Source organism: Pagrus major, chromosome 22 (assembly GCF_040436345.1).
Source record: "Pagrus major chromosome 22, Pma_NU_1.0".
NCBI lineage: Eukaryota > Metazoa > Chordata > Actinopteri > Spariformes > Sparidae > Pagrus > Pagrus major.
Genome location: NC_133236.1, coordinates 27,864,055 through 27,891,211, shown reverse-complemented (window position 1 = coordinate 27,891,211; position 27,157 = coordinate 27,864,055). Strand labels below are relative to the sequence as shown.

The following is a 27,157-nucleotide window of genomic DNA, read 5'->3' as shown; positions in this document are numbered from 1 at the left end:
TGGAGGGCTGTTGCAGCCTGTCTTTGCTCCTCTCTCTCTAAACACGGTCAAATTACAATCCAAATATAGTAAAACAATGCAGCTCTTCTGTGGCTTTTTAGACATTTAGGTGGTACAGTGTCAGAAGAACGGCAGAGACCTTCCTGCGTGTCCTATACTCCGGGTGTGTGCCGTTTAAAAAAAGTGCACACGGCGGTAGTGTTGTGGCCTGGTTTGCCTTACTAGGACAAGCCAACATGGAGTCATCGGCAGAAGCAGGAGGGTTTATTCAAACTCCCACTTGCCTTCTCAAAAACCCCCAACATCCCGGTTACAGCATGTTCCTGTTGCCTAGCAACCGGCCGGGTCTTGAGAGAGAAGAGAGGCATCATAGATGTGTATGTATATCCACGGCTGAGCGGGGAGAGCAAACACTCTGGGCTGCCTCTCCCTCCCCTGTGAGCAGCTCACTCTCTCCACAACCTCACTGCCATGTAATGGAGCACAGTATTACACACTGTGAGTCCTGCCTCTGCTCAACATCAACCCAATGACACCGCACATGGAGAGGAGAGGACGGCGCTGAGAATCATTTATTATTATTGACACGTTCGTCTAGTCGGCAAACAACCTTCAGACTTTGTTACGCCGTCTGTTATAGATCACTCTCCTGACAGCCGAGCACGAGAAAGACGACATAAGACGTGATAAAGTTCATGGTCTTTTTATTTGAAAAAAAAAAATAAAGACTAGCATGTACAACTTGGAATGAATGTAAACTGAACTCAGATGAACAGTTGCGAAGACTGGTGCGCTGACACTCCTAACAGCATGCGCTGCGAACACAGTACACCTCTCACTATGCTCCTTACTGAGTCGAGAAACAGAAGAAGAAAAAAGAAAAGTGAAGGCCAGTGATTCTCTCTTGCAATAAAAGAGGACAGACGCTCCATCTCAGCGAAAAACAAAAGGAGAAAAAAAAAGAAAAAAATAGAAAGCTCACCGTAAGACTCTTTATGTCCCCCCACCTCGTTTTAAAAGGGCGGGGACGCACAACTACTAAGATGGCTGTCCAAATAACATAACAAAAACAAAAAAGAACATGCCAAACATTTTGAAAATGTATTTTTTGTACATTGTTTTTTTCTCTTTTTATCTAGCATACAATTAAGTCCCATTCCACTTCAACGCTTGAGTTAGAACCTGGTATTATATTCTCTCATCTTAACAGTACAGGGTTCCTCTCCAAATACAAAAAAACTGTACCAAACCAACAAGAGGACAGCTTATAGTGGAATCAGCACGCTCTGGTAGCCCGGAGGAGGGACGGGGGGGCGGGGAGGTTAGTGCTCCGGTCTCAAGCTGCATGCATGAAGAACAGAAAACAGAGAGAAAGAAGAGATGGCCAGCCCAGACATTTACCACGAGCAAATGGAACTGGAAGGAGTTCGCCAAATGCTTTTGCTTTAGTCTGAAGGTAGTAGTTACAGGGTTTTGTTGTTATTATTTTTACTTGTTAAGTACTGATGCTAAACTGATCTCCGGGGGGAGGGGACAGGATCACTAACCATCATTTTTCATGCAGATATTTTTTGTATATTTTTTTTATATTTTTCCTGTGTGGACAGAAGGATATTTTATTTCAACATTCAATTATTTTCTATACAGAAACAGTATGAATAAATGAACATTTTTTTTTTTCCAAGAGGTAAGTAAAACATTTGATTTTTTTTTTCTTTTTTTTTTCTTCTAAGAGGGGACAGGACGGGGCGGGCAAGCTTCACTTTGCAGTCATCATCTGTACAAACTCTGCAGAGAGGGAGAGAGAGAGAGAGAGGAGAGAGAGGAGACAGAGGACAAAAGACAATAAGGACATCAGATTAAAGCTTTGGCACAGCCTGTTGCCAGTAAGAGCAGTCACCTGCTAAATTGTTAAATGCTTTATTAATTTTTTAATCAAGTTGAGCAGGTTCAGAACACACATCCTAATTAGTGTCCCCTTTCCAAACGGCTTCCACGTTCATCTCATTAAAGCCATTTGATTAAAAAGCTCTTGCATTGTGCTTACACTTGTGGACGGCGATGTGCGCGTCCAAAGTAAATAAATAAGAGAAGGCTGTCATTGTCTGCACAGTACATATTCTCTCCGTGGGACAATGGGAGCATAGAAGTAGGGCACTTTTTTCAGCCGTGACTTATGGACTGTTCATAATATATCAACAGCCTTTCTCGAAAGTGAGCGCAGTCTCTCGTGTAATGTGCCACGGGACCAATCGTAGCAGGGAGGGAGGAAGGAGGGAGAGAGGCAGCCAGAAAGAAAAGAGTGAAAAGGCTCCTGGCACACTGATGATGATTCAGAAGGATGGCTTTTCTCCCATCTCTGTTTCAGCAGGCTCCATCTATAGTCCCTATCTAATAACTAATATTATGTGTGGCTGGCTTGTCTTCCAGTCGCCCTCAGAGAAATACACAGCTTGGAAAAATCAAGTGCTCTGGTCCCCTCTGTTTAATAAAAGCTTACAGCATGGCCTAGAAAACTAAAGCTATTTGTGCACCGTGACACTTTAGTACGCGCTGCCTTTACAACAACTTATTTTACCTTCGTAGTTGACCTGTCCGTCTCCGTCGATGTCTGCTTCTCTGATCATCTCGTCCACCTCCTCGTCCGTTAGCTTCTCTCCCAGGTTCGTCATGACGTGACGGAGCTCTGCGGCGCTGATGTAGCCATTACCGTCCTGGAAACGGGCAAAGAACATGGGGTCAAATGGGTGCAACATGAACAATCCTGCAGACTTCCAACTGGTGGGGTTAGCAGTGAGGTTGTTAAACGAGCAGGAAGTCAGAAACTAGGGATTTTTTTATTTCATGGGGTAAACTTTCCTCACCATTGACCTGGCGAGACTGTTAATCATCATGCTTATTGACAAAGATTCTCGGGTTACTTGGCTTGTTGCTCCACATAAACGTGTGACGCTGACTTTGACCTTATTTACCTTGTCAAATACCCGGAAAGCCTCGCGGATCTCCTCCTCGCTGTCTGTGTCCTTCATTTTTCTGGCCATCATGGTCAGGAACTCCGGGAAGTCGATGGTTCCATTACCTGGAACAGGTGATCAATGGGGCACATTTAATCAGCAAAAATCGCAATCACTTAAAAAGCAAACTCAGATAAGCAGAGATAATATAACCCGGCATTTAGCTGATGAAAAGCACCTGATTGAAAAATATTAATTGCGTCCTGCAGTCCTCTTTTTTTTTTTTCCTCTCGTGTATGACATTATCTTACGGGCCATAACTTCTCTCCAGAGTCGTTCCTGCCACTGACAGAGCAACTTGAGACATAAGTAATGGCAGAGAGGAAAGCAGCCCTCAAATTATTTAGTATACACCGTCCTTCCTGTGATAAGCAAAGCCACTGCCGGCTGGGAGGAGCAGAGAGGATGTATGTTTGTGTGTGTGTGTGTGTGTGTGTTTTCCTTTCCTCCTCAGGGAAGCCCTGGGAAGATGTTGCGTATGTTATACATAGAGCAGCAGGACTGCAGGGGGGGGGGGGACCCATGGCCAGTCATCCATAATGTAGACATATAGTATACTGTGCAGCTTGGCCTTCCAGCAGCCTGAATAAATCATAGGCTGTGTCGCTGTCAGAAACCCTGGCTGGGGGCGGAGGTGGTGGGGAGCTTCCAGATGAAGGTCCTTCCTTTCTACTTTTATCCATCTGTAAATCCATTTTTTGTTTCTCTTCAACGCTGCTTTTTCATGTGTTCTTAGCTCATCTGATTCTGATGTAATCAATCAGTGGGTTTCATTTCTGGTGGTGTTAATGGTACAGCTGCTGTGCTGGTGGGTATGCGTGCAATAGGATCAATATCCATGTTGCTTTTGTCAAGACAGGATTACCAGGGGATCAGACCCTCCTGACAGGGGGAAGGATCTATGAGGAGCTCAGCAGCTCAACTGACTGCAACCACAGGAGGGAGGATGGGGAAGGCTGGTCCAACAGTGGTGGTAGGACTTGCTAATATACTTGGAGACGTTGGGAGTACGCATGGTGGTGTATTATAATTAAAAGCTGACAAAAAAAACAAAAAACCCGGGATTGTAGTGAAGGTCAGGGACACCGAGGGCAAAGTACCCAGAGGGATTAGCCCTGGGGTGGGACGGATGGGGCGGGGGGATTGTATGCAGATTAACCAATAACAGAGCATGCCTCGTAGAGCGAGATAGAGAGAGAGAACAAGCGAGAATGGATGTGTGTGGGGAAGGAAAAGGGATGCAGTAATGTGATGGGGCAGATGGTGATCTCATGGCCCGGGGTAACAATCTAAGGACCTGTTATCTAACACACAGAGACAGCCAGCAGCACTGAGGGAACACATGCTGCCACTGGGGGTTGGGAGGGAGGCTGATGGTGGTGGTGGTGCGGAGGGGGGGTTGTCCCAGTCTTACAGAAGGGCAGAACTGCAACTGGAAAACCATCTTCTGAGGGGGACAGTGACTACAGAAGCAAGGCAGCCCTCGAGTTATATCTGCTCAACTGCACCTCGAGCCAGCTGCTGCGGTGGAGGGAGGGAGGGAGGCAAGGAGGGATGAAGATACGGGAGGAAGGCAGGCGGGAAGAGAGAAAATGGTGGGAGGGAAAGGGAGAGAAAATAGAGAGGGAGGGAGGGAGGGAGGGAGGGAGGGAGTGGGCGGCATAGAGAAAGATGGAGATGAGGGAGATGTGAAGAGGAGAGAATATAAGGAGTGAACCGAGTGGGAGATGGTGCGATTACACATAAGAGGTGCTGACGCAAACTATAGAAGGCTGAGGCATCTCTGCGCGCTTCTCTGTGTGTGGTCATCGTTTTTTCCTGCATCATAAAGCCAACTTCTACGCCTGAGATAAGAAAGAGAGGGGCCGGGTTGTGTAACGATGATGATGGTGAGGGGATGTGCTGGGACTCAGGCTAATATTTTTGTCGTCTTCAATCTATAATTAAATAGTTTTCTCTTGTGTCATACCGGATGTGATCTAGTCTGTTACATGCCAGGAATACTGAAGCCCTCTGAATCGTTTTCAAGCTGGAGCGGTGGTTAGCTTGTTTGCTCATCCGTGTGGTGGTAAGATAAACAGCAGGAGTTTGATACTGTAATTATGGCTTGGTTTTTACACTCTTAATAGCCAGACGACTTTCTATCTTACAGCTCTCTGTCTAGCTAAAGCCTTACATCCTGTCTTCCATTCACTGTAATTCTTTGCCACAGCCTCCTTGTTTGGTAAATAAAGCTGATTTTCAATGGGCCAGCTGACATCCCATGGCTGCCGATGTGGGTACTGGATGTGCAAAGCGCAGAGAGGCCTTATGTAACCACTTTTATTTTCCATTACTAGCTTCATTGCTGTCTGACCTAGATTGCATCAGCCAAGGGAGGCAGAGGCAGAACAAGGGGATGTTAGTGATGGTGTGTGTGTGTGCATGTGTGTGTGCGCGCGTGCTCTTGGGTGTAACTGAGGGGGAGGGGGGGAGGGCGCTGAGGATGGTGGGAGGACGTTTCAATAAAAGGGGCAGCCAAGCCGCGGTGCGATTGATTTCTCCTGATCAATGCCGTCCCATTTCCAAAAATCCTATAAGCTGACAGAGCACCACTGGGGTAAAGGCCCCACTGACAGCTAACATCCTCGACTCCCCTGGCCCAAGGACAGCCTGCTCGGGAGCCACTAGCCAACTTCTCTGACTCCGATCTCTCTCATTTTCCGTCTCTGTATCGCTCTCAGAGCCTTTAGGATTCACTGCAGTGGAGGATAAACGCTCGATGAACCACTCTTCACAAGGTGAATAAAGGAATCTGTCAGAATTGCGGCACTGAGCACGGCACACTAACACCGACAGTCTTTTGACACTTAGCCTACTCCACTCGCAGGCACTGAAAGCACCTCCTGCGCATCCATATCTCTGACATTGTCAACTATGATGGAGCCAAACACACAGTGACTAAACTGCTGACACAGAGGGACATGTTATATGAAAATTAAGCTGGCTCGACAGTTGGCTTGGACAGTTGGTTGACAGTTGGTAGAAAAGGGGAGGGAGGTGCGCAACAACACCGCTGATGTGTTTCGAGAGGGGGAAGTAATGGATGCTCTTATCTAATCCCCTGTGCATTTTGTTACAGAGGTTTTATTATAGAAGTCATGCAATTAAATGGTCATGTGAAATTATGGTTCGTGTTCCCCCTGAAATGATTCAAATTAATGGAGGGAACTTTACCAGATTATGATGAACTAAAAATGGATGACAGAGTGTAGTTTTTACTGTGGACTGACAGCAGCAACAAGTTATTTCATTGATTAAAACTGAGCAGGAAGGGAACGGCATCACTTTATTACCTGAATATTAAAAACCCTTCCCTTCCACGTACAATAAACTCTGTAAAATATGAGTAATAGTACCATTTAACTGCTGATTATTCACCTTTTTAAATTAATTTCCCAGCAAGCCAGCCAGAAGTGGGTACATGGGGGGACATATTTTGTCTCCCTGTATTAAAAATTATGCACAAAATAGATGTAAAGCCCTGCTATGTTTATAACTCAAGACATTTATTGCACCCCACGGTTATTTAGTCCACTCTTTTAGTTAAGATGCAGCACAAATTATAACTGAATTGTCTATAAGCGCATGACCTGACTGAGCATGTGATAAATGAAGTCTGTAGTGTGAAACTCTTTAATACTTCTGATTCTAAACCTCTGAAATGACAAAGTTTAATCAAGAGTAATGTACTCGCTCTGTATCATTAACTGGCACCTGACCAGCCGTTAATGTCATGGACGAACCAGGTATGTATACTGACCGTCAGCGTCCACCTCGTTGATCATGTCCTGCAGTTCGGCCTCTGTGGGGTTCTGGCCCAGCGACCTCATGACGGTACCGAGCTCTTTGGTGGTGATGGTGCCGTCGCCATCCTTGTCGAATAAGGAGAAAGCCTCCTTGAACTCTGCGGGGGGGGGGGGGGGGAGGTAAAAGCGGGAGGTTAGATGAGTGTCGCTTTACAGAGCGAGGTTGTGTTAGGACGCTGCAGTCGGGTCGAACAGGTTAATCAATCCCCTCGTCACTAAAGCGGCTCTGTTAACTGAGTTCATGCTCATCTGTGAATAGGCCCACGGGTGATGTTGTAAATGTGCTGAGCTCCAAAACCACACAGAGATCTTATCTCACACTGTGAAAGAAAAGAGAACGATCACAGCACATTTGAAGTTGAGGGGGGGAAAAGCAGAAAGATTTTGCTGTAACAACTTCAACGTCTGCACCAGTTTGCTCTTTGTACGAGCAGGCTTCTAAACTGCGGGCCATAAAACCCCCAATCCAGGGAAAGCAGGCAATAGTGAGCATTGGCCTTGGAGCCTTAGCACAAGCTAATTAGCCACAGAGGGGGTTTAGACTGAGAGGGAACTGTGCTGCAGCCTCCGGTTTTAGAGGCCACATCATTTATTTATCAAGAAACGTCAAGGTGCCTCAGTGATTGAAACTACTCATAAACTTACATGGAAACTGTGACTGCACAAGTTTTAGTTCTGAGTCATGACACGCTGTTCATTCTTCTTCTTCCTTTTTATTTCCTGTTCATTTCGAGACACTAATGATCCACCGAGGGAGGGCGGCTGCCAAAGCCTTCAAACGAGCTTTCATTTCATTTTCTCTTTAAGTGACATGGAAGTACCCAGAACAGCTAATGACAGATATTACCTCACTCGTGTGACAGATGAGGGGAACCTTTTTTTTTTTTTTTTTTAAATAACATATTGTGGAAGTGATCAAACAGCAGCCAGTGAATGTGAAGAAGAGGCTTCAGTATGAGGGGAAGTACAGGAGAAATAACTCGTCATGTTCCTACCTGCAATCTGCTCCTCTGTTAGTTGGTCAGCCTGTGGGAAAACAAAAAAAGAGAAGGAGGGAGAGGGTTACAAACAATGAAGTTACTCAACAACACTCATTCCAAGTCCTAAACTGTTTCGTCACTACATTCCTCACGGTCCCCACACACCGAGCACCACACAGCTCAACACTGGCCGCAGTGTTCAGGGGTCTGAGCTGGAATCTGCTCTCGGCATCAGCCAAGATTTACCCATGAAAATACCACAAATTAAACTGTGAGCGCTGGTAACTTCAGATTTCCTCAACATTCCCTATCTGAAGGGTATTTCCTCTTCCGCAGAATTAAACCATGCTAAATTGATCTTGTCTCTGTAATAGTTTAATGCCAATTGGAAGTTCATCTCGACTCCAGTCGGCCTTTTTACTGCCATTAAATTGATGCTGAAAATCAGACCTGGCTCAGACTGATAGCAGAGGCTTATCAAGATGCTTTTTATAAAAGGTTGTGTTTGTTTGATAGACAGCCAAAAAAGCTAACACACAGAGACAGCTCTGTGAAGACACTGGACAGAATTGCATGTCCAGCTGATGAGCGGCTCCATGGGATTGACTCGCACCATGTTCACATTAGTAGGCTACACCACGGCGGTCCACATGAGAGGGACCGCTGGGCAACAAGATAGTGCAATAAAACGGATGAGGCGCCGTCTCCAGACGGGGGAGAAAAATGTTTAGGCAGGGTTGTTTCAGGACGTATCAGCATGGGAGTGTTTTCCATGGTCGTACCAACAGGAAAAAAAGGCCTGCTGGCTTGGCGCTGGTTCGGTTCCCCTCCCAGCCTGTTCTCCTCCCGCTAGCTCCGGCTCTCTAATGGCTGATAGTGACTCACACATGCTTTAAATGGTGAGCGAGCATCCACTGCCAGGCCTCTTACATAGATGGATCAGGCGTCTTTGTGAAGGAGCCACTGATTTCAAACAAACACGCTCAGTAGTAAAGTGTGAACACGGAGTGTGTGGTGCAAACAACTCCCACGAGAACCCTCCCATCGCTGCTTTCTAATGAAAAACAGGACTTATTATTATTATTATTGTTAACAGGCCACGCTGACATCACTGTGCTTGGCAGCAAAGAAGGAACACACACAAACAGTCACAGATGTGCACATAGGCTCACACACTATCATACATGCCTGTGCACGCTTGTAAACCACACACACACAGTCCCTCTTAATGGCATTCTTCCTCCACACCAATACTTTCCATCCCCATGTTTCCTGTGAATTAGTCAGTGTAGTCAGTTCTGCCTGAAAGCAAATTCCTGCAGCCCGTCGGTGTGTTTATGTGTTTGTACAAGCCGAGTAAATCTGAGCCCTGGAGTCCATGTTTGGAGTTATTTTACTTAGTATATCAAGCGGGTAAATCGAATTTGTTGCCTAATGACATGATTCTGTTAAGGGTGGATAAGATCGTCGGGTCATCTCATGACACACTCCGAGCTGACCTTTAACTTTTCAAAAAAACACAAAAGGCCTCTCATTCTCGGCTCGGCTTGAGTAAACAGCAGCCACGGGATGGATTGATCCAGCCAGCGAGAGGTTTTGTTGATAACTTCAGCGGTGCTCATGCGATTAGCTGACATGATTCAATAAACCGCTCCGCACACACACACACACACACACACACACACAAACAACAGCGCTTGTTTTTTCTCCTCCTCCCTCCCCGCGCCCTCTTCCTGTCTCCATTACCATCTGCGAGGATGGGAAATGTCAAGAGACAAAACAGCTCTGCCGAACGCCGACATGCCACCCGGCTCGACCGATGTTCAGTCTCATCTGTGTGTTTTGCTGCTCCTCTGTCCCTCTCATCTCTCATGTTTTTCCCTCATGTTAATTCCTCTGTTGATGAGTCTCCCCTCCTATCTTTCCTTAGTCACCCTCTCTGTCATGCTGTGTCACTCCTGCTGTCTCTTTCTGTCCCCCGCTGTCTCTCTAAGTGGACTGGGTGTGGGGTTTGGTGACTCAGTGCTATGGATCCTCCCTTGGCTTAGGCCCAAGCTGTTGGGGCCTCATAGTGCTGCTGCATCACCAGGCCCACTACCGGCCCATCCCTTCCTTTTTCTCCCTTGCCCTTCTTCTTTTCCTGGCACATGAACCTTGGCCAATACCAACTCCTCCTCCTCCAGACCTTTACCCTCCGTGTGTCGCTTTTCTTCTCTCTATATGTGACATACTGTTAAGAGGAAACTCCCTGTGATTCACCCTCCACAGTGTCCTGTGCACAGGGTTGTTCTCTGCCAGGCTTCCAGTCTTAATAACAGCTTGTAGGGAATTAGGAGTGTGTGAGTGTTTGGGGATGGGGGGGTCTGCTGGCAGTGGTCCGCTGGCATGAGTGGGTCAACCACTCCCACTGTTGCCCGGGCAGCCGGCCCCAGCACCGCGCTCCAAACAGGACTGTGGGAGACAGGAGGCGGTTCACTGGGCCAGCGACGAATATCTTTTCGCTCTCACTTGATGTCATATCACCCTTGTGCAAACATACTGCATCGTTTCCTGTTCACGCCATGTTTCATTTCATAGGGGACGCAAAACGGTGCCAAAGACCGCCAACGATTATGTTCTTCTTCATTAACGCTGTACACATGTTTGGATTGTTGCTGATCTGTCACTGTGAGGCGCCCACACAATTCCTGAAGTAGCTTCTTTGTATTCACCATGTGAAAGGTGCACAACCAGCTGTCACTCTGACAGATGGGTGTGACACACACACACACACACACTCACTTACACACATTTCCATTCACCGTAACACAAGCACAAACACAAAGAGTCAGTGTGGCACACACGCTCCCTTTCTATAGGAGCACTGAGCTCCACAGAGCGCTGAACGCCTCGTCTCTTTGAGGCCGGACAAAAGACAGTGAGGCCTTGGGGCCGGCCTGTGTCTGGAGGGGGGGTGAGGAGGGAGGAGGAGGAGGGAGAGAGGGTGGGTGTAAACAACACCAGCCTCCCTACACCCCGCGGACAAGGCCGGTCCACCATATGGCCCGGTGGTGGTAGGTGGCCGGGTACTCCTCCGCACCACAGAGGGCACTTCAAGACACTGGGAACATAGGACATGGGCTAGGTGTTGCCGCCAAGCATATCAATTATTCATGGCAGCAGATCAGATGTCCGTCAACTTACTAAACATGCATCAGCAAACAAGAGCGTAACAGGAACAGGATAGGGCCTTAGCATGGCCCGACTACTTATTCGATACTTCCACCTCAATGGGAGAGGCTGTTTCCACTTCAGCGGGCATATTGATGCAGACAAGGGGCTTACGCCTGTGGATTTAACTTTTCAGAGATGCTGATACGCAGGCCAACTCCATAACAATTCCTCTTTACACTCCAATTACTGCGGCGCGTTGCAACGTGAAACTGCATTGCAGCTCGATACCATATATGGGATATTTGATCACAGCATAGGGGGTGGGTGGGGGGGGGGGGAGAAAGATGTCTACAGCTTCTTGACTCCCTCAGGCCATTAATGATCTATCAAGCTCGATAATCAATGGATTAGTTCGAGGTGCCTCTTTTCCACATGCAGATCACTTCCACTTGGTAACTTCTCCTCGTGTGACGTAGCCCGTGGAAGGGCTCTGTTTCATTAGCCGGTTGCAGATGTCAGGGTGCGTGCAGGCGCAGATGTTGTCTCCCAACATCTGGGCAGATCGGTCAGAACGGCGTGGTTGATGTGCACGGCCGTGTGTTTTGCAAGTCACCGAGGCCTATTGAAACATTGTGGTTTCACGCAGTTTTAAGCAACTCCTGAAAAACACCGTCTCAACACGACAGTCCTGTGACGTTCACATTTTCGATGCACTTTTTGTGTCGGTTTGAGAGAAAAGTCGACTTAAAAACTTCACAGCTGTTGATGTTTGGTGGCAGAGTCGCAGCTTCTTGGACGACTCCCATGGGTGCCACATTTGCGTAACATCGAAAAATTTGCAAAGAGGCAACCAAATCAGCCGACATAACACAAATAGATAACATAGCCCAAGATAAACCCTCAGGGCCTGCAGTGAAGGCGGAACTGCGTCTCTTTTTTTTTTTCTTCCTTTTTTGTGTGTGTGTGTGTGTGTGTGTGTGTGTGTGTGTGTGTGTGTGAAGTCTTTCCAAACCAAGCAGATACAACACAGCTATAACCTTTGTAATTACAGGATATGGTCAGTTTCCGATGCGGAACACTTGACGAGATATACAATAGCTGCCATCATGGCTTGGCACGGCACGGCACGGCTCGGCTCGGCTCGAGCAGCAAAGATGGTGCAACATATAGAGAAGGAGAAGAAAAAAGGGGAAGCCAAACGCACCCAGTTCGTTTTTCCTCAGAAACGAGAGAGGAGCGTCATTTGCGGGTTCACCGTGTGAACCGCACAAATTCAACATGACGCTTTGAAAACACGTTGCGTTCAGGTGGAAAACCGTCTCTCCTGCCTGCGCCGAGGCTTCCCAACACGCCTGCGCTTCCTCAGGCGGATTGTAAAAAAAAAAATCTCCCCCCCTTAATGCATTTTATGGCTGCAGAAATTATGTTGTAATGACTCAGAATAGCTTGCTAGTTATATTCCGACACCCACCCTCGCAAATCTTTGTCCAGAAATTAACTCGATCTGCATCCGTGGTGCGGGCGCGGAGCTGCCACCCGACCCCCTCGATGTAAGCCCCGGATAGCGAATAACGCCGTATGAAATTGCGCAGTTGTAAGGGGGGGAAACACGGTCCCGCTTCTCGTGAAGGCGAACAACATTTCACACATTATAAAAAACAAGCGGGGCTTTCACAATAAAACACGGCAAATGCGCTTTTTTTGTGTGTGCGTGCGGGCGTTTTCCCCGTCTCCTTTTACGCACACGGGCAGCTCCTGAGAGGAATCAATGAGTGACACAGGAACAGAGAGAAAACACACACAGCTACACCTGCTCTACACTCGTAACGAGCTGGATTAACTACAGCTACACACGCCTGGTTTTTCCTTCTTTAACACTACACAGAATGAATGACGATACATACCATGTCGGATGAGTTGTGTGCTTGTTGGTCTGTGGAGGCAGACTAGGAGTGTGGTCGTTCCTTAGATGGAGTTCCACTGGCGGGATAGGAGTGTGTATATTGGCCGTGGCCAGAATGGGGGGGATTGCCTTGTTGTATCCCTCCGCCACACTAGCACTGATCACTCACTTCCTTATTTCAATTCAGGGCTGAGCTGCTGCTGCAGCAGCGCAGGGCCTCCAGCAGGAGACATGCCAATCAAAAAAGCTCTGGGTTTGAAAACGCCTGCAGTGCATTGAGGTTGCATCCTTTTTTTTGTTTGTTTTTTAAAGTCATATTAAAGTGCATGACTGTGGATGTTCAGGTCCATTACTGCATCTGTGTAGGATGATGTTTGTGAGATGCACATTACAGATGCACTACATTAGCGAGATGCTTGAAGACACATGGTGCACAAGGGGATTCAACCCGTTTACAGTTGTGTTGTTGTCATGATGTTTCTTGCTGAAGGTTTTTTGGACTCATAATGCTCGTGTCATGTGAGGGTAAGGTCCTGTAGGGTAATGACTTTCACTCACATGGATGTTGGCTGTATATAATCAGCTCCTGAAGGCCTACAAGCACTATTTGATGGTGTTTGTGTGGATGGGCCCCTCTGGAGATGTTTTTAGGCCAAGTTAGCATCTAACATGCACATTAAAGATGAGCCCAAGTAGTTATTAAGGCTTTAGAGTTCACATTAAGGCCAATATGACAAACTATAAGTGAATAGTGTGATCTCCATCCTCGTCATCGAAGATAAGCTGACATGTTTCCTGTTTAAGACTCAAACAATAAATCTTGTCTATGATTTAATCTCCGTTTCTACTTCCTGATTATCACCACAAGTCATCATAATATAAAGATACCACCGACATACGCTGGCATTCAGCAACACGACTGTAATCATGAATATAAAAATGTGAATGTAAATAAATAGATTAACGCATTAAAGACGTATTAATCCTTTCATATGTAGTTGTGTTGCCATATGATGCAACTTTAAACACATAACCAAACTCACGGGCTTTTAAAGAAAAAGCAGACTGCGCCTTTAAATTGGAGCAGATCGTTGTGAGGCCTCCTCGCTTGGTATTTATCTAATGATGACCTTCACATAAAACAAATCCCCGGTAATGCATCAGGAATTCAACATCATCCATCTGACTGCTATTTGCGCCACTAAAGCGCGTTAGATTGGGGGCACTACTTCGCAGCCCCGCGGAAGGATACCTCTGGTGTAGGAAGCCCGGGCCGGTTGACACTGGAGAATTTTTGCTGTGCCGGTGTGTGATCGCGTTTCTGATTGGCCGCTGCAGACCTGCAATATTATACTCCATGTGTCGAGCGCATCGATTGGCTACACGGGACCTGCATTGCACCAGGCAGTGGCACTTGATGGAAATATAATAAATATAAATACAGGAAACGTAAAAAAAGAAACCTTTCTGCGCCACGTCGCCTCGGCTTTTTTATCACTGGCGGTAATTATTTATGTGTGTTTTTTTTTTTGGTGGGAGACGGAAGGAAACTGCGACAGGTTTTCATTGGTGCGGGGTGAATGTTTGATAGGCTCGAGATGGGATGTGCGCAGACTTACTATTGGCTGCGACAGAGTGTGGTAGGCCTGCGCGAGGGGAACAATGAAGCATGGCTACTTTTGTTGCACCGAGGGTTGTTTCCTTTTTAGTTTTAAAAACCTCCTGAATGTGAACACAGTCAACTTTTTTTTAAAGAGTGACGACGCAGAATTCATTTGGCAAAAGCAAAGAGTTTGTGTTGTCGTTACCTCCACACATGCATACAGAAGTCCTCCGAGCCTGTTGGAGAGAGGAGGTGTGTGAAGTGTGTGCCTGACATGAAGCACCACCCTGTGGACAGACTGTGGACATCAGGAGCAGGTAGTTTGGAGAAAGTGTCCTGGCTGAACTCATTGGCCCTGTTGTCTTAAAATCACTGAAAAGTGTATGTAGTTTGGTGAACTGCTGAAATGCCCCCCCCCCCCCCCCCCCCCCCCCCAAAAAAAAAGGGAAGGAGGGCAATTAACTTCTGAACACATTGTTAACAGCTCACAACCTGTTTCACAGACCTTCAAGGCTTAATTACTGTCCTGAAACACTGAAACCAGACTGTGGTATCTGCCCCGCAGCCCCAAAACAATGCTTTGAAGTGGGCTGACCTGACCGCTCCCTGTGCATCTGTATCAGTCAGTACTTTACTGTCTTTTGGGCTACTTGATGTCCTGCACAAGTCACAAATACTCTGTATATTGACTGTACATACTCACATTCATACTTCCTTTTTCTGTACGTTGTTCTAATTCTTTACGGTGCCTGCTTTCCCGTTTTTAAATTTTTTTCAAAGGTGGTATTATGCTGCTTACCATCGTTCATCAGAAAATAATAATAGTAACACTGCTTTTAAAAACAGCCGAAAAGATTTAATCAGTCATAGAAAGCTTTAAGGATGCATAAAGTTTATTTTAACAACATTATAACAGGGAAATGTATTTGTGCTGTACCTCATTTTATGTGCATGTATGTGCAGGTCTTTAATCATATAAACCTGATATGGTTTCACTCTGGACTCCAGGAAGAGCAGCTGTTGCACTGTTTACTGCTGATGTGCATCAAAATAAACACTGAAATAACCAAAGAAAAGAAAAACAAACTTCTTCATTTTTCCATGTTAACTTGTTAAAGATTCCCAAATTAAAGCACAACGGAGCAAATCTGTCTGTGCAGTTCAGTCTGAGGTCCAGGCCGTGTGCAGTCCCTCTCATCAGGTCGAGTAAACTCTAACTGAAGTTGAGCTACTTCATGCGTTAATCTGCTGGAACTAATCGGGACTTTCTTACCGAATTTGTTCAGCGTTTTGCCCTGTTTAGCAGGAGAAACAGCTATTACATAAGCACACGTACATTTTTCTCGCTGCTTTGCACAAACACTTATTTCTTCCACTCTTTGACATTCACAATGAGGAATCCGGCCCAGTTTAACCAGCCGCTGACAGGAGACGCCGGCACATGTTAAGCTTTCTTTTTAACTACATTTACTGGAATTGGCAGTCGCTCGGTTCGCTCACCTTAAACCCCTTCTTACCCTTTAAAGACGCTGAATAAAAAAAGGGCCTGAGGTATTCAGTGTGAATTAGTCAGCACCCACACAAAATGTTTGAGTATACTAATGATTGTAGGATTTGCACAACAAACACATTCATCCTGAGTCGATCTTTGCCGTGTTCAGACGGCACAAATGAAAAGCAACTTTTTGCTAAATATGTGGCGTGTTAGAAGGTTTTCTCTTGAAAGGCCCTCATCCTTTGACGTGTTCGGGGACTCATCTTAAAAGCCTTTTTATGCAGAGCACAATCTGTACACATCGTGAATGAACAGCAATGTGGATGTGACATTTCAGAGAATGCCAACACCATCATCACCCCCCCTCTCCCAACATCAGTATCTTGTGTGCTCACGGGGGCGGTTTAGAAATACCCAGCCCAGAGTTTGCCTTGAGCTGACAGGGCAAACGCCTCATTAGAACGCACACCCCTCTTCTTGTAACCCTCCCAGCCTCTCCGGCCCAACACGCCACGCTTGATTTAAATGGGTTTTTTTTTTTTTTCTTTCTTCCATTTGCTGAATGTGCTGCGATGTATGAGCTGCGGTTGAAATGCGTGACTGATTTAATAAGGAGAGAGTGTTTCCGTGGAGGGGGGCTGCAGCAGGAGCTCCGTTTTTTTTTTTCCTCGCTCGAGCCCAGAGATGGCCCCCGTAAAGTGGTTCGATGCCTGCTGCAAGGGGGCCACTTTCTGCTGAGCACTGAGTTACACATGGCTCCACATCAGGAGGAATTAAATCAGCGCTGCCGTTCTCCGCATGTCAGGACTGCAGCAAGGGGCAGCTTAGCTTGGATTTACTTAACCGTGCTGTAATAACGTAAAGGCTGGTTTGAATAGAGGACAGCAGAATCAAAGCACAGGCTGCACTCATCCCCCTGCCTTGTGCAGAAAAAAGCAAAACATGCAGCAGAATTCACTCCTCTATTGCTAAGGAACAGTTATTTTAACACTTGAGAGTAGAGGAAGTTGCTACAGTCGGCGTGTTTTATCTAATTCTGTAACCCTGAGATTTAATTATGCGTATGTGCTCAGTCGTCAAAGTGTGTGGGAGTCATGTGGAATATTCTAGTAATTAGTGAAGAATGTGTCTTTTTAAAGAGGAGGGGATGGGCGACTCCTTCAGGCTCGTTAAATAACAGGTATACCGTCCTCAGGTATGCAAGAAAGACAAGTAAGGTAAAAAGTAAACATGGTTCTGCATATTGAGACGATTGATTGTTAGTGATACCAAGGGCGACAACAGGGAATGAATTAATTGAATAATTCATGTGATTAATTATCTAAAGATGTTACAGCACAGCGACAAACTCGATATACAGGAATCGAATACGAAGCAGACGGCAAACAGATGCCGCCTGCTTCTGTACAAACAAGATTTGTGAGGGTGCAAATAAAAAGAATAAAAACAGATGAGTAACACCTTTTATTTTTTGTCCTTTTTATTTTTAATGTTTTTACACATAACGGTAACAGGAGAGTGGGATAAAGCCAGACATGACGTGCACAAAATATATCAAAACTCTCTCTGGGGGAGACAGACAACTCAACTGCTGCCTCCTCTCTTTCACACAGCGATAGATAGAGAAGGGGTGAGGGATGGGATGAGGGGGTCAGAGTGATGAAGTTAAAGTTTTGAAGGTTAGAGGTAAAGCCCCTCCGGCGTGCCCTCCTGCTTCTTGTACAGGACGTTTTCCTTGGACTTCTTGAAGTCTTCGTTGGTGACTTTCATACGGCGCTCGCGTAGAGCCATGAGGCCTGCTTCTGTGCAGATGGCCTGGAGGACACAGTGAGGGGGAGAAACAAAAATGGAGGGGAACAGGGGTCAGGCTGCAGTTTAATGTAAATAAAAGAATTACACTATGTAGACTATGAGACAACAAGGTAAACTAGTAACTCATGCAAAGAAAACATAACAGAAGGGGGATTAAACTAGTAAAATGTGGAAGCAGCTGGTTTGTAGAATAACCAGAAACCCTTCTATTAATTTATTTGACCTCTCAGACCCACAAAAGTGTTGGACAATCACACATGAGAGTTTTGGTTGAGGCATCAGCATCAGATAAATCTGTTTCTGCTTAATTCCAGCTATTGTTAATGACTGACATCATTTCTAAGATAATGTTGATGATGTTGTGGAAGTTAAGAAACTGAGTGTAATTCTGTCAGACTCCACAAGAGGGCAGCAGACGTAAAGCTTGAAAAGTACAGTAAACACTCTGGATTGATGTTTTTGAAAGGAGGATGTAACACAATTAAATAAGTGTTGATGCTACAATAATGTGGAATTGTTGCTCCCCTTCAAACAGCTTCATACTGTTTTCTCCTTTCTGCTGAGCCACAGTGTGAACTGGCTCGCTGCCAACAACTCACACAATCAATAAGTGGCTGGAGTCAGAGACAGAGTACATCTACAGGGCCGGGGCCGGTTCGATTGGACAAAACCCTCTACCAGGCTGCTTACACCGCTCTTATGATAAGACAGTGTCCCTCCATAGAAGCCAATACATCTGGAGGAGTGAAGTACAGACCATCTGGAGCTATAAACCTGAACGGCCACATGCACTGAAGCTGCACCTTTCAAATCTTAAGATCAGTGTGGCTGGTCGAGTTTCTCCGTGATCAGAGAACAGCCACCTGTGAGTGGACAGTGCCGCCCTTACCTTAATGTCTGCTCCTGATAGGTCATCTTTAGCCAGAATGAGATCATCGAGGGTGACATCATCTGCTACTGTCATGCGGCTGGTGTGGATCTGGAAGATCCTCCTTTTGGTCTTCTCATCCGGCAGGGGAAACTCGATCTTACGGTCGATTCTCCCTGAGGAGGGAGGAAGAAAACAGAAATGTCATAACCTGCTCCTTTGAAGGGCTTCTTACAGTCATCTGGCCATTTTAAATGTTTGTGACATTTTATTCAGTGGAAAAATGCAAATATTTAAAAACAGATTTCATGCATAAACATAGCAGTGTGCCAATTAATCAAACCCTGATGGTTTGGTTAATTTATCAAATATTATAAAAGCAATTCAGGAAGTTCCTTTGTCTGTGGGGATGCTGCCTGCATTTTACAGTTTACAGTTAAGCATTTGAATAACTGATTTCATCAGTGACCAGCTGATCATATGAACTGCAAACTGTCTCGGTGCACAATTGGTGCAAGTCTAAATGAATCAAATAATTCACCTATAAACCTATAATAATAAGGTAGAATAAGACTCATTCAGACCCCCACTGACCAGGTCTGATGAGGGCTGGGTCCAGAGTTTCTATCCGATTGGTGGCCATGATGACTTTAACGTCTCCCCGCGAGTCGAAGCCGTCCAGCTGGTTGAGCAGCTCCAACATGGTCCTCTGGATCTCCCTCTCACCGCCAGAGTTGGAGTCATACCTACACGACACAGACAGGAAACATTCATCTTAAGAATTTATAGAATCCACTACATCGACCTACATCCACCCTTCAAGGACTTCCATCCTGCAGTCTTGTTTTCACTAACCCCATTTAGCCGAGTTGTTTGCTGTCTTTTCTGTGCGAGGGAAAAAGCCTGGCCACATCTACAGCACAAGCTCATTTATTATTTACGTGAGTCAACATCCAGCCAAAGTCATTGATTCAAGTCAGCCAATATCCTACCCAGCAGTTTTACTGTCTTTATTTTTACATTATGCTAACAGGAAAGGTCAAACAGACAAAGATTTTGATTTTATATTTTCTACACTGTGTGTTGTTCTCACCGATCCTGTCATCTTTTATTCAATGAAAAAGAGAAAAGGGAAAAGCTACAGCTACTGCATTTAATCACACTCCTGATACCTGAATTACAAACTTTCAAAGTGTGATGTACATACTCAGCCCTACCTCAAGCACTGAGTAAAAATAAAACTGCAATATATTAAAGCCATAGCCAGGTATCACACCTACTCAATCAACACCTTGTCATCCACCTCTGACTCCTCACACCATATGTGACATTATCACTGCTCCAAGTCTCTCACATTCTGTCTAAAATAGCTTCGAGCAGACATTTATGTACCTCTTGGTGCCGATGGCATCGATCTCATCGATGAAGACGATAGAGGGCGCGTGCTCCTCCGCCACCCTGAAGAGCTCTCGGACAAGCTTGGGCCCGTCGCCGAGGTACTTCTGAATCAGCTCTGAGCCCACCACGCGCAGGAAGGTGGCTGATGTCTGATTGGCTACGGCCTTGGCGAGCAGCGTCTTACCTGGTAAATGGAAAACAAAGTCATCATGGCAGCATGTGGCAGTAATAGATGGTGATAATATAAAGAAGGAAGGCATCTATATTTCTGTCTTGTCTAGTCAGTGTATTCACTGTGCTAACCCTGACAACAATGACAAAGTGATAATCTATCTTTTATATTCAACTTTTAGGTGGTAAAGGTTCAAAATACAGCTTGCCATCCGCAGCACTGCAGCAACTTGAGACTATCACGGCTCATATAGAAGGATTACAGGTTCTCACAACTCTCTCCTTATTCTGACAATAATCATGTCATCTGTGCATATTGCTCTCAAAGATGGTAAAATAATGTGTTTCTATTATATTCTAATGGTAACCTTGATGGTGTGTACTTCTTTATAAACACACTGAGAAGACAACACTGACTGTAGAGCACCTTTATCTGTGGCATTACTGACAGGCTGTAGGAGGTTAGTGACATTTTTTACCTTCCCTGTTGCGGTGCCCTTTACAAAAAGGTCCCTAACGGCCAAATGGAATTTGCCAGTGATGTCAAACTGGTAACAAGACCTTCCTGTCTGGATTTCACTTAAAAAATACTTCACATAAATGTGACTGAACTGGAAAATCAAAGGGAAGGGTACAAGTTTAGATGTCATTCTGGCAGCACACACTTGGAACTTATTGTTAGGGGAATAAATATGTGAATGACATCACAGATTACTGTCTGTATGTAGGAGATCACTTTCTGATGATTACTAGTTTAACATGGAGCGCATGAATCATCTGATTTTATTTGTCCAGTCTTCAGTTATCTTTCTTTATATCTCCACAACACGGAGTAAGGAGGTAGCAGTTTCATTATTGTGTCAAGCCATCATGGTATGTGGGTTATAGTCCATGTACGCGGATTACACAGTACGTAGATTTTTGAAGTTTGGCCCAGAAACTTTTAGCCATTAGCAACATGTGCTGAGGGTTAGAACACCTGCCTGAGTCCTTTAAATCACTTGTTTGGATACCCAGATGTTTGAGTGCTTTGAATGTTGAAATATAGCCACGGTGGAATTTATTTAAACACTCCTCCAACTGCACTAGTTTCTTGTTGTCATATTTATTTAGTGTTTTTCTAATTTCGTAACGTAAAATATGCTTTCCTGTTTTATAGCCTATAGTGATACATATCAGTATCCCTTTGTTTTTATACCCTACTGTAATGAACACACACCGAACTGGTCCTAAACCAGGGTATGAACCCAACTGGGATTTCTGTGTACCATTACACCCGTACAAGGAAGTCTTGCCTGGGGATGGTAGCCCAATAAAAATATCAATTCTGCTGGAGTTTACATGTTTAACAGATGCACCTACCTGTGCCAGGTGGTCCGTATAAGATCACGCCTTTGGGGGGCTTGATGCCCATCTCTTCATAATACTCTGGATGTGTGAGAGGCAACTCCACTGACTCCTGCATATCATAAGAAAATCAAACAGTCAGCCTCAGTTTCTAAGGAAAAATGTCAATGTATAGTTTTACTCGACTCTCTGATTCAAAATCATTGACAAATGCATTTGTAAGATAACAGTTTAGTCTCTGTTTTTTTGACATGACAAGATGAAGCACTTTTGTGACATACCTTGATCTCCTGGATCTGATTGTCCAGACCTCCAATGTCAGCGTAGGTTTCTTGTGGGGCCTTCTCCACTTTCATCACTGTCACCAAGGGATCAGTGTCATCCATCAGCACCCCAATCACAGCATGAACCTAAACGTGGTGCATAAAACAGGACAATTAGTAAGAATCTTTTAAACTACAATCAAGAGGAGAGGAGGCTGAAAATGTAAAAAAATTGTGATAAGTGTTTTGGTGAATTGTAGGATACTTGCTGACTATAGATCAATGACTAGTAATGCAGTGACATAGTTGAGAAATACTACAAACTGTAATTATTTGTTTTTTATTGTCTTGAATCTGACTCTGCAACAAAGATATCTGGATTCAAATTAACTTATTTTTAAAGAGGTAAAACCTAAAATAAGGATTCTCACTGATTATTACCTTGTGGTTGAGCAGGACAGAGCAGCCTGGCTCCAGCAGATCCTTATCCACAAAGGACAGGATGCTGACGTAGTGCTCAGATCCCACTGAGGTGGAAACGATGGCGTGGTTGTCATCGATGATTTCTTCTAGAGTACCCACAGACATGGGGGTCCCGCGCAGGTCATCCACCTTTGACCTCTCCTCCTGTATAAAAGATAACAGGATTAAAGTGTCTACATTAAACCCAAATATACAGGGCAAAAGTAAGTGAGGCAGATATATAACAAGGACTCACCTCCTGTTTTTCCTCCAGAGGCTTCATCTGCTCCTGGTTCCTGATGAACTCCTCCTCCATCAGTAGGTAATCTTTGATCCGCTCCTGCTTCAGCAGCTTTAGGCGGCACTGAGTGTGAGGGGTGACTGAAAGGCAAACACAGGACAGCATTTGTAAAGGCTACATTCGAAACAATTACATAAACACCAATTTGATTCAACCACAAGTAGACTTTGCCTTTCCTGTCAGTATCATGCATTTTCAACTCTCACCATTTATTTCAGATACTTTCTCTTACCTTCTCTTTTTACTCGATAGTGCCATGCAAGGAGTTTCAATAGTATTAGTCTTTCTACCAGGGATAACTGCCACACAGTATCCCCAGTTATATCCAGTGAGCTCAATAGAGCTAGGCAGGAGACCTAACAACTCTTGTTATAAATAACCTAACTTCAAAAAGGCCACCGGAAAGACATAACACGTATTCACAACTCTGCTTTATCACTTCCTTACCCAATGGTAGTTTGCTAGCGGCATCTGGTCCCTTGGTCTTCTTCTTTTTCTTGCCAACTCTGGTGGGAATAGGAGGCTCATACTTCTTTTTCTTATCCTTCAATTGGCACAAAGTGGGGTGACATATCAGTAGAGGTTATAGGCAGAAACACATACATAAAGTTTGGACTGAAGCCTGTAGTAGACCAGTGTTTAACAAACAGCATGAGCAGCTGCTGGTCAAATATGGAGAAGAAAGAAAAGAACAAAATATCTGAAAATACTATACAGAATCATTATGATTTAATAACTGGAAGGTTTGCCACTTATTACAGCCCCAGTTGTCATTTCAAACCGTCCTGACATGATAATATTTAGCTACCAAAACAAGTTCAGACATTAGCTGGCAGAAGCTGTGTCATTCTCACCTTGTCATCCTTCTTGCCTCCCCCTGGACCGTGGCCTCCACTCTGGCTTTGACCCTAGGTGAATATCAGGCATATGTTAATAAATCTGAGAGGAAAAGTAGTTTTCAGAGTATTTTGGTCCTGATGGACGGCAATATCCAATCTAAAAAAGCTAATTAGTTGTGTACAGTGTTGCTAGCTTAGCTCCGTTACCTGCAAAAAATAGCTCAACTCAACACGTTGACATGAGCTTGCATTAATGCGAAGACAAACTCTGTCACATTAATGTCATCCACGAAGAAATATGACATACTTAAATAATCGAAAAGGGGTAAAGCTGCTGCTCCAATATGAATGACTCCGCTAATTAAAGCTAGGGTAACGACAGCAGCCAACGGAGGAAAAAAAAGCTAACATAGCTAGCATTCGGCGAGTAGACTCTTACCTACCGTAAATTCCGTTATTACTTCACAAACAAGACATAAAACCACATATAACTACACGACAGCGCGAATGTTAACGTTAAAAGCCCTATGGCTTATGTTGTGTTGGCGAATAATACGTTTTTTAGTAAAATAAATATACGAGCCGGACAGAAAATTGCTTGCTCACTTACCATTGTTACTTGTCGCTCTGAAGTGACGTCAGAGGGTACGGCACGTCTATAGGACCAAAAACCCGGAGAAAAGCGGGTCGCTTGTCGACTGTAGCTTGAATAAACAGCCCAAAGCGAAAAATGCTTTTAGTACAATACTGCACTGTTATGGTTTTAAGTTAAAAAATTTTTTTTGTTAATTTAACAAATAAAACCATTAGTTTTTCATGCAAACATTGACTTTAAGTCGGCCAGCCTTTTTTTTCTTAATATTTCTTATATTTCATTTTTAAAATAACATCTTCTTCTACATTATGGCAGCCATAGAGATGTTGTTGACACATTTCCTGTACATTAAATAAAATCTATTTGGAATAGATTATATGTTGTTTGACTAGATTATAATATGATGACATCATACTCTACCTTCAAGTTGATTTCCAGTTTGCTTCCACAGTTGTCTGCATGTGTACAGACTTCAGGGTCTCATCTGCTGTTTTAATCAAAATGTTACTTGAACTTCATTCAACTAATTATAATGAACATCACATGCGTTGTCATGGATACTTGCACATTTAGGCTGACTGTTATTCCTGTGAGCCCTCAGAAAAGCATGTAAAGAAGCAAACTGTCAACAGAATCCTGTGTTTTCAACAAGACAAAAAAGTGAGTTTATTTTATGTTTTGAAGATGAACAAAAGAACCAGCATTCTCAGTACTTCACGGTGTTGCACAATCGCTCAATAAACCTCCAGAAAACAATGTTTGCCTTAAATGTGTTGCTGGACAAAAGCATTTTTCACTGTGTACATGTTTGACAGGCACCACGTGCCACCTGGAGCCTTGATTTTCACAGAGATTCTTTAATTTGCTTGCTTGTTTTTACCTTCGCCTGTCACACTCATGCACATGATAAACCGTTCATCATGCACACAATGACGGCTATGCATGCCAACCATCCTAATCAAGTCATTAAGACAACAAGCTAATTGTTCAGGGCTGTCAGTAGTGGTGTAGCTAGTCCATTGCCTGACAGCCACTGAACCTAACTGGGGTCAGATTCAATATCATATCATGTATAAATTACTGCTTGTTCCCGTAGTTGTCATGAGGATAATACAGCCACTTTCATTTTTCCTCCGTATTACTCACAATGCAGTCAAACATCCCATTCAGCATGACGTTAATCAGCTATCGGGTCCTCACACCTTTTGTGAACATAATAATAAAATAGCCACCTATGAAGTTTAGACTAACTGAACCATGAATGGTATCAGCGCCTCTGCAGCACAGCAGAATCAACCACGCGTCCTGCATGATTGTTCCATTAGAGTGTGTTTGACTTGTCCCCAACTCAGCGGAGATGACAGCGGTGTCAGTAACTCTCTGGGAGTTGTCGTGACTCAGAAAAGAGCGTTGACAAAGAGTCTTTGTATGTCTGCATCTGTGCGAGTCTGGCTCGTAGCACACACACACACATGCATTTGTGCACACACACACACAAACAGATAGGAACACACAGGCATTTGTTCAAAGCTATTATTATCTGTGTAGGCACAGCTTCTCTGACATATTCTCTGATTCTCTATTAGGCAATTTTGTGTGAGTGTGTGAGTTTGTGTTTGTAGTGTGCATGTGCATGAACGCTGGCAAAGGCAAAAGCAACATCTTTGTGCAGTTTTGTGTATCAGAGTATGCAGTCTGAGGTGAGATTGTCTCCATAGCGAAGAGTGGGCACTGTGAGATTCGAGTTATTTTTGCCAGTTTTGTTATTCTGCATGAGATATTGGATTTCATCATTATGGGATTTTTTTCTTTTCCATGATGTTTCATCCCTCTCTACTTTTAAAGAACTGGCTTGCTGAGTCTGTAGCTGACATCTCAGTGTTAGTACTGATGAGAGCAAAGTGTTCACATGCAGGTCAAGGACATACAGACAAGACAGACTTGATTCACATCTTTAGTATCTCTTGAATTTGGAAGAGCAGAAAGCTGCAGACTGATTGTTTGAATGAGCCCCGCCCACACACAGGACACATATCCAGTTTACAATGATAATGTTAGACAAAAGCAGGTTTTCATTTCCAGCCAGTGACAATTTTTTTTTTTCTCAATGTCAGCTATTTGCTAATTCTAGCTCCACGAGGTGTTGTTTTTCGAAACGCTGTCCCCAGCTGACTTTTTCTTGTTTAAGATTCTTCTTCATGGCTACAACCATATTGAGCTAAAAGACTGGGGCTTAAGCTGCATGCATGGCTGGGGCAGCTGTAGAGTAAACTTGATGCTACATTAAATCTGGCTACCTAAAACCTAAAATCTGATAGCATCCTGGATAGCCTTCAACACAGTGGGGAAACACGACATAGTGGATGTGAGTGCTAATGATGTCTCTTAGGTCTTGGAGCTAAGCCCAATCCCAATACACCCCTTCCCCTGGCACTTAATCTTACGTTTTGTTTTTTGCCACCTAGTTGTAGGGTGTCCCGATTCTCGTTGGGATAGAGAGGTAGAACAAAGTGCTACATGGCCCTCCAAATGGAGTTTTTTCAGAGGCACACTTCAATCCAGGTTTTTTTTTCAAACTATTTTACAATTTCAATCTATTTTGGTCCTTTTCTTTATAACAAGCATAAACAATAGCTATAAGTCTGCTGATGTTTGGTAGCTAGCTCATGTTACGTTGTAATTGCTGATTTGTGCATGCCGTCCTGCATTTTGACGAATATCAATGTTGCAGTACTCCCCCCTTTGATCGTTTATGATAGACTGGTAGGGAAGGAGCACAGGTTGCTAATGTTAGCCTATAAGGCACCGCTAGTGACCAGGTAATGATGCACTGTTATATTTTAATTTGCTGTCCTATCTCCACCAAAAAAATGGCAAATCGCAAAAATGCCACAATAGTGCCCTCTTGAGTGCCCCTATGGTAGATAAAACATGATGTAGTTCCCTCGAGGCTGCCCTTCCAGTGGTCAAAACCTCTTTTCACTATAAATACATCACAACTTTCAGCGAGCTGGTGCCCGTTTTATTTTTCTGCCCCTCAAACATCCACCACAGCTGTTACAGTTAAGGTGCCAATACTGATTGGAAAATATATGCTTGGGAAAG

The 27,157-nt window shown here is 44.5% G+C and overlaps 2 protein-coding genes across 2 annotated transcripts; both read right to left on the bottom strand.

Moving 5' to 3' along the window:
* Nucleotides 1-687: 687 nt before the first annotated feature.
* calm1b (calmodulin 1b) lies at nt 688-13,025 on the bottom strand. The gene is made up of 6 exons (XM_073492510.1): nt 12,900-13,025; nt 7,858-7,888; nt 6,817-6,960; nt 2,973-3,079; nt 2,579-2,714; nt 688-1,788 (listed from the first exon to the last, which is right to left on the bottom strand). The coding sequence occupies exons 1-6, from the start codon at nt 12,900-12,902 to the stop codon at nt 1,760-1,762; spliced, it is 450 nt and encodes a 149-aa protein (XP_073348611.1). The 5' UTR covers nt 12,903-13,025; the 3' UTR covers nt 688-1,759.
* A 4,433-nt stretch (nt 13,026-17,458) lies between these two features.
* Nucleotides 17,459-24,086, bottom strand: psmc1b (proteasome 26S subunit, ATPase 1b). Its single transcript, XM_073493053.1, has 11 exons — nt 24,068-24,086; nt 23,473-23,526; nt 23,066-23,162; nt 22,574-22,698; nt 22,297-22,482; nt 21,874-22,002; nt 21,608-21,704; nt 20,069-20,258; nt 19,271-19,422; nt 18,698-18,852; nt 17,459-17,811 (listed from the first exon to the last, which is right to left on the bottom strand). The coding sequence occupies exons 1-11, from the start codon at nt 24,068-24,070 to the stop codon at nt 17,677-17,679; spliced, it is 1,323 nt and encodes a 440-aa protein (XP_073349154.1). The 5' UTR covers nt 24,071-24,086; the 3' UTR covers nt 17,459-17,676.
* Between the last annotated feature and the right edge of the window lie 3,071 nt (nt 24,087-27,157).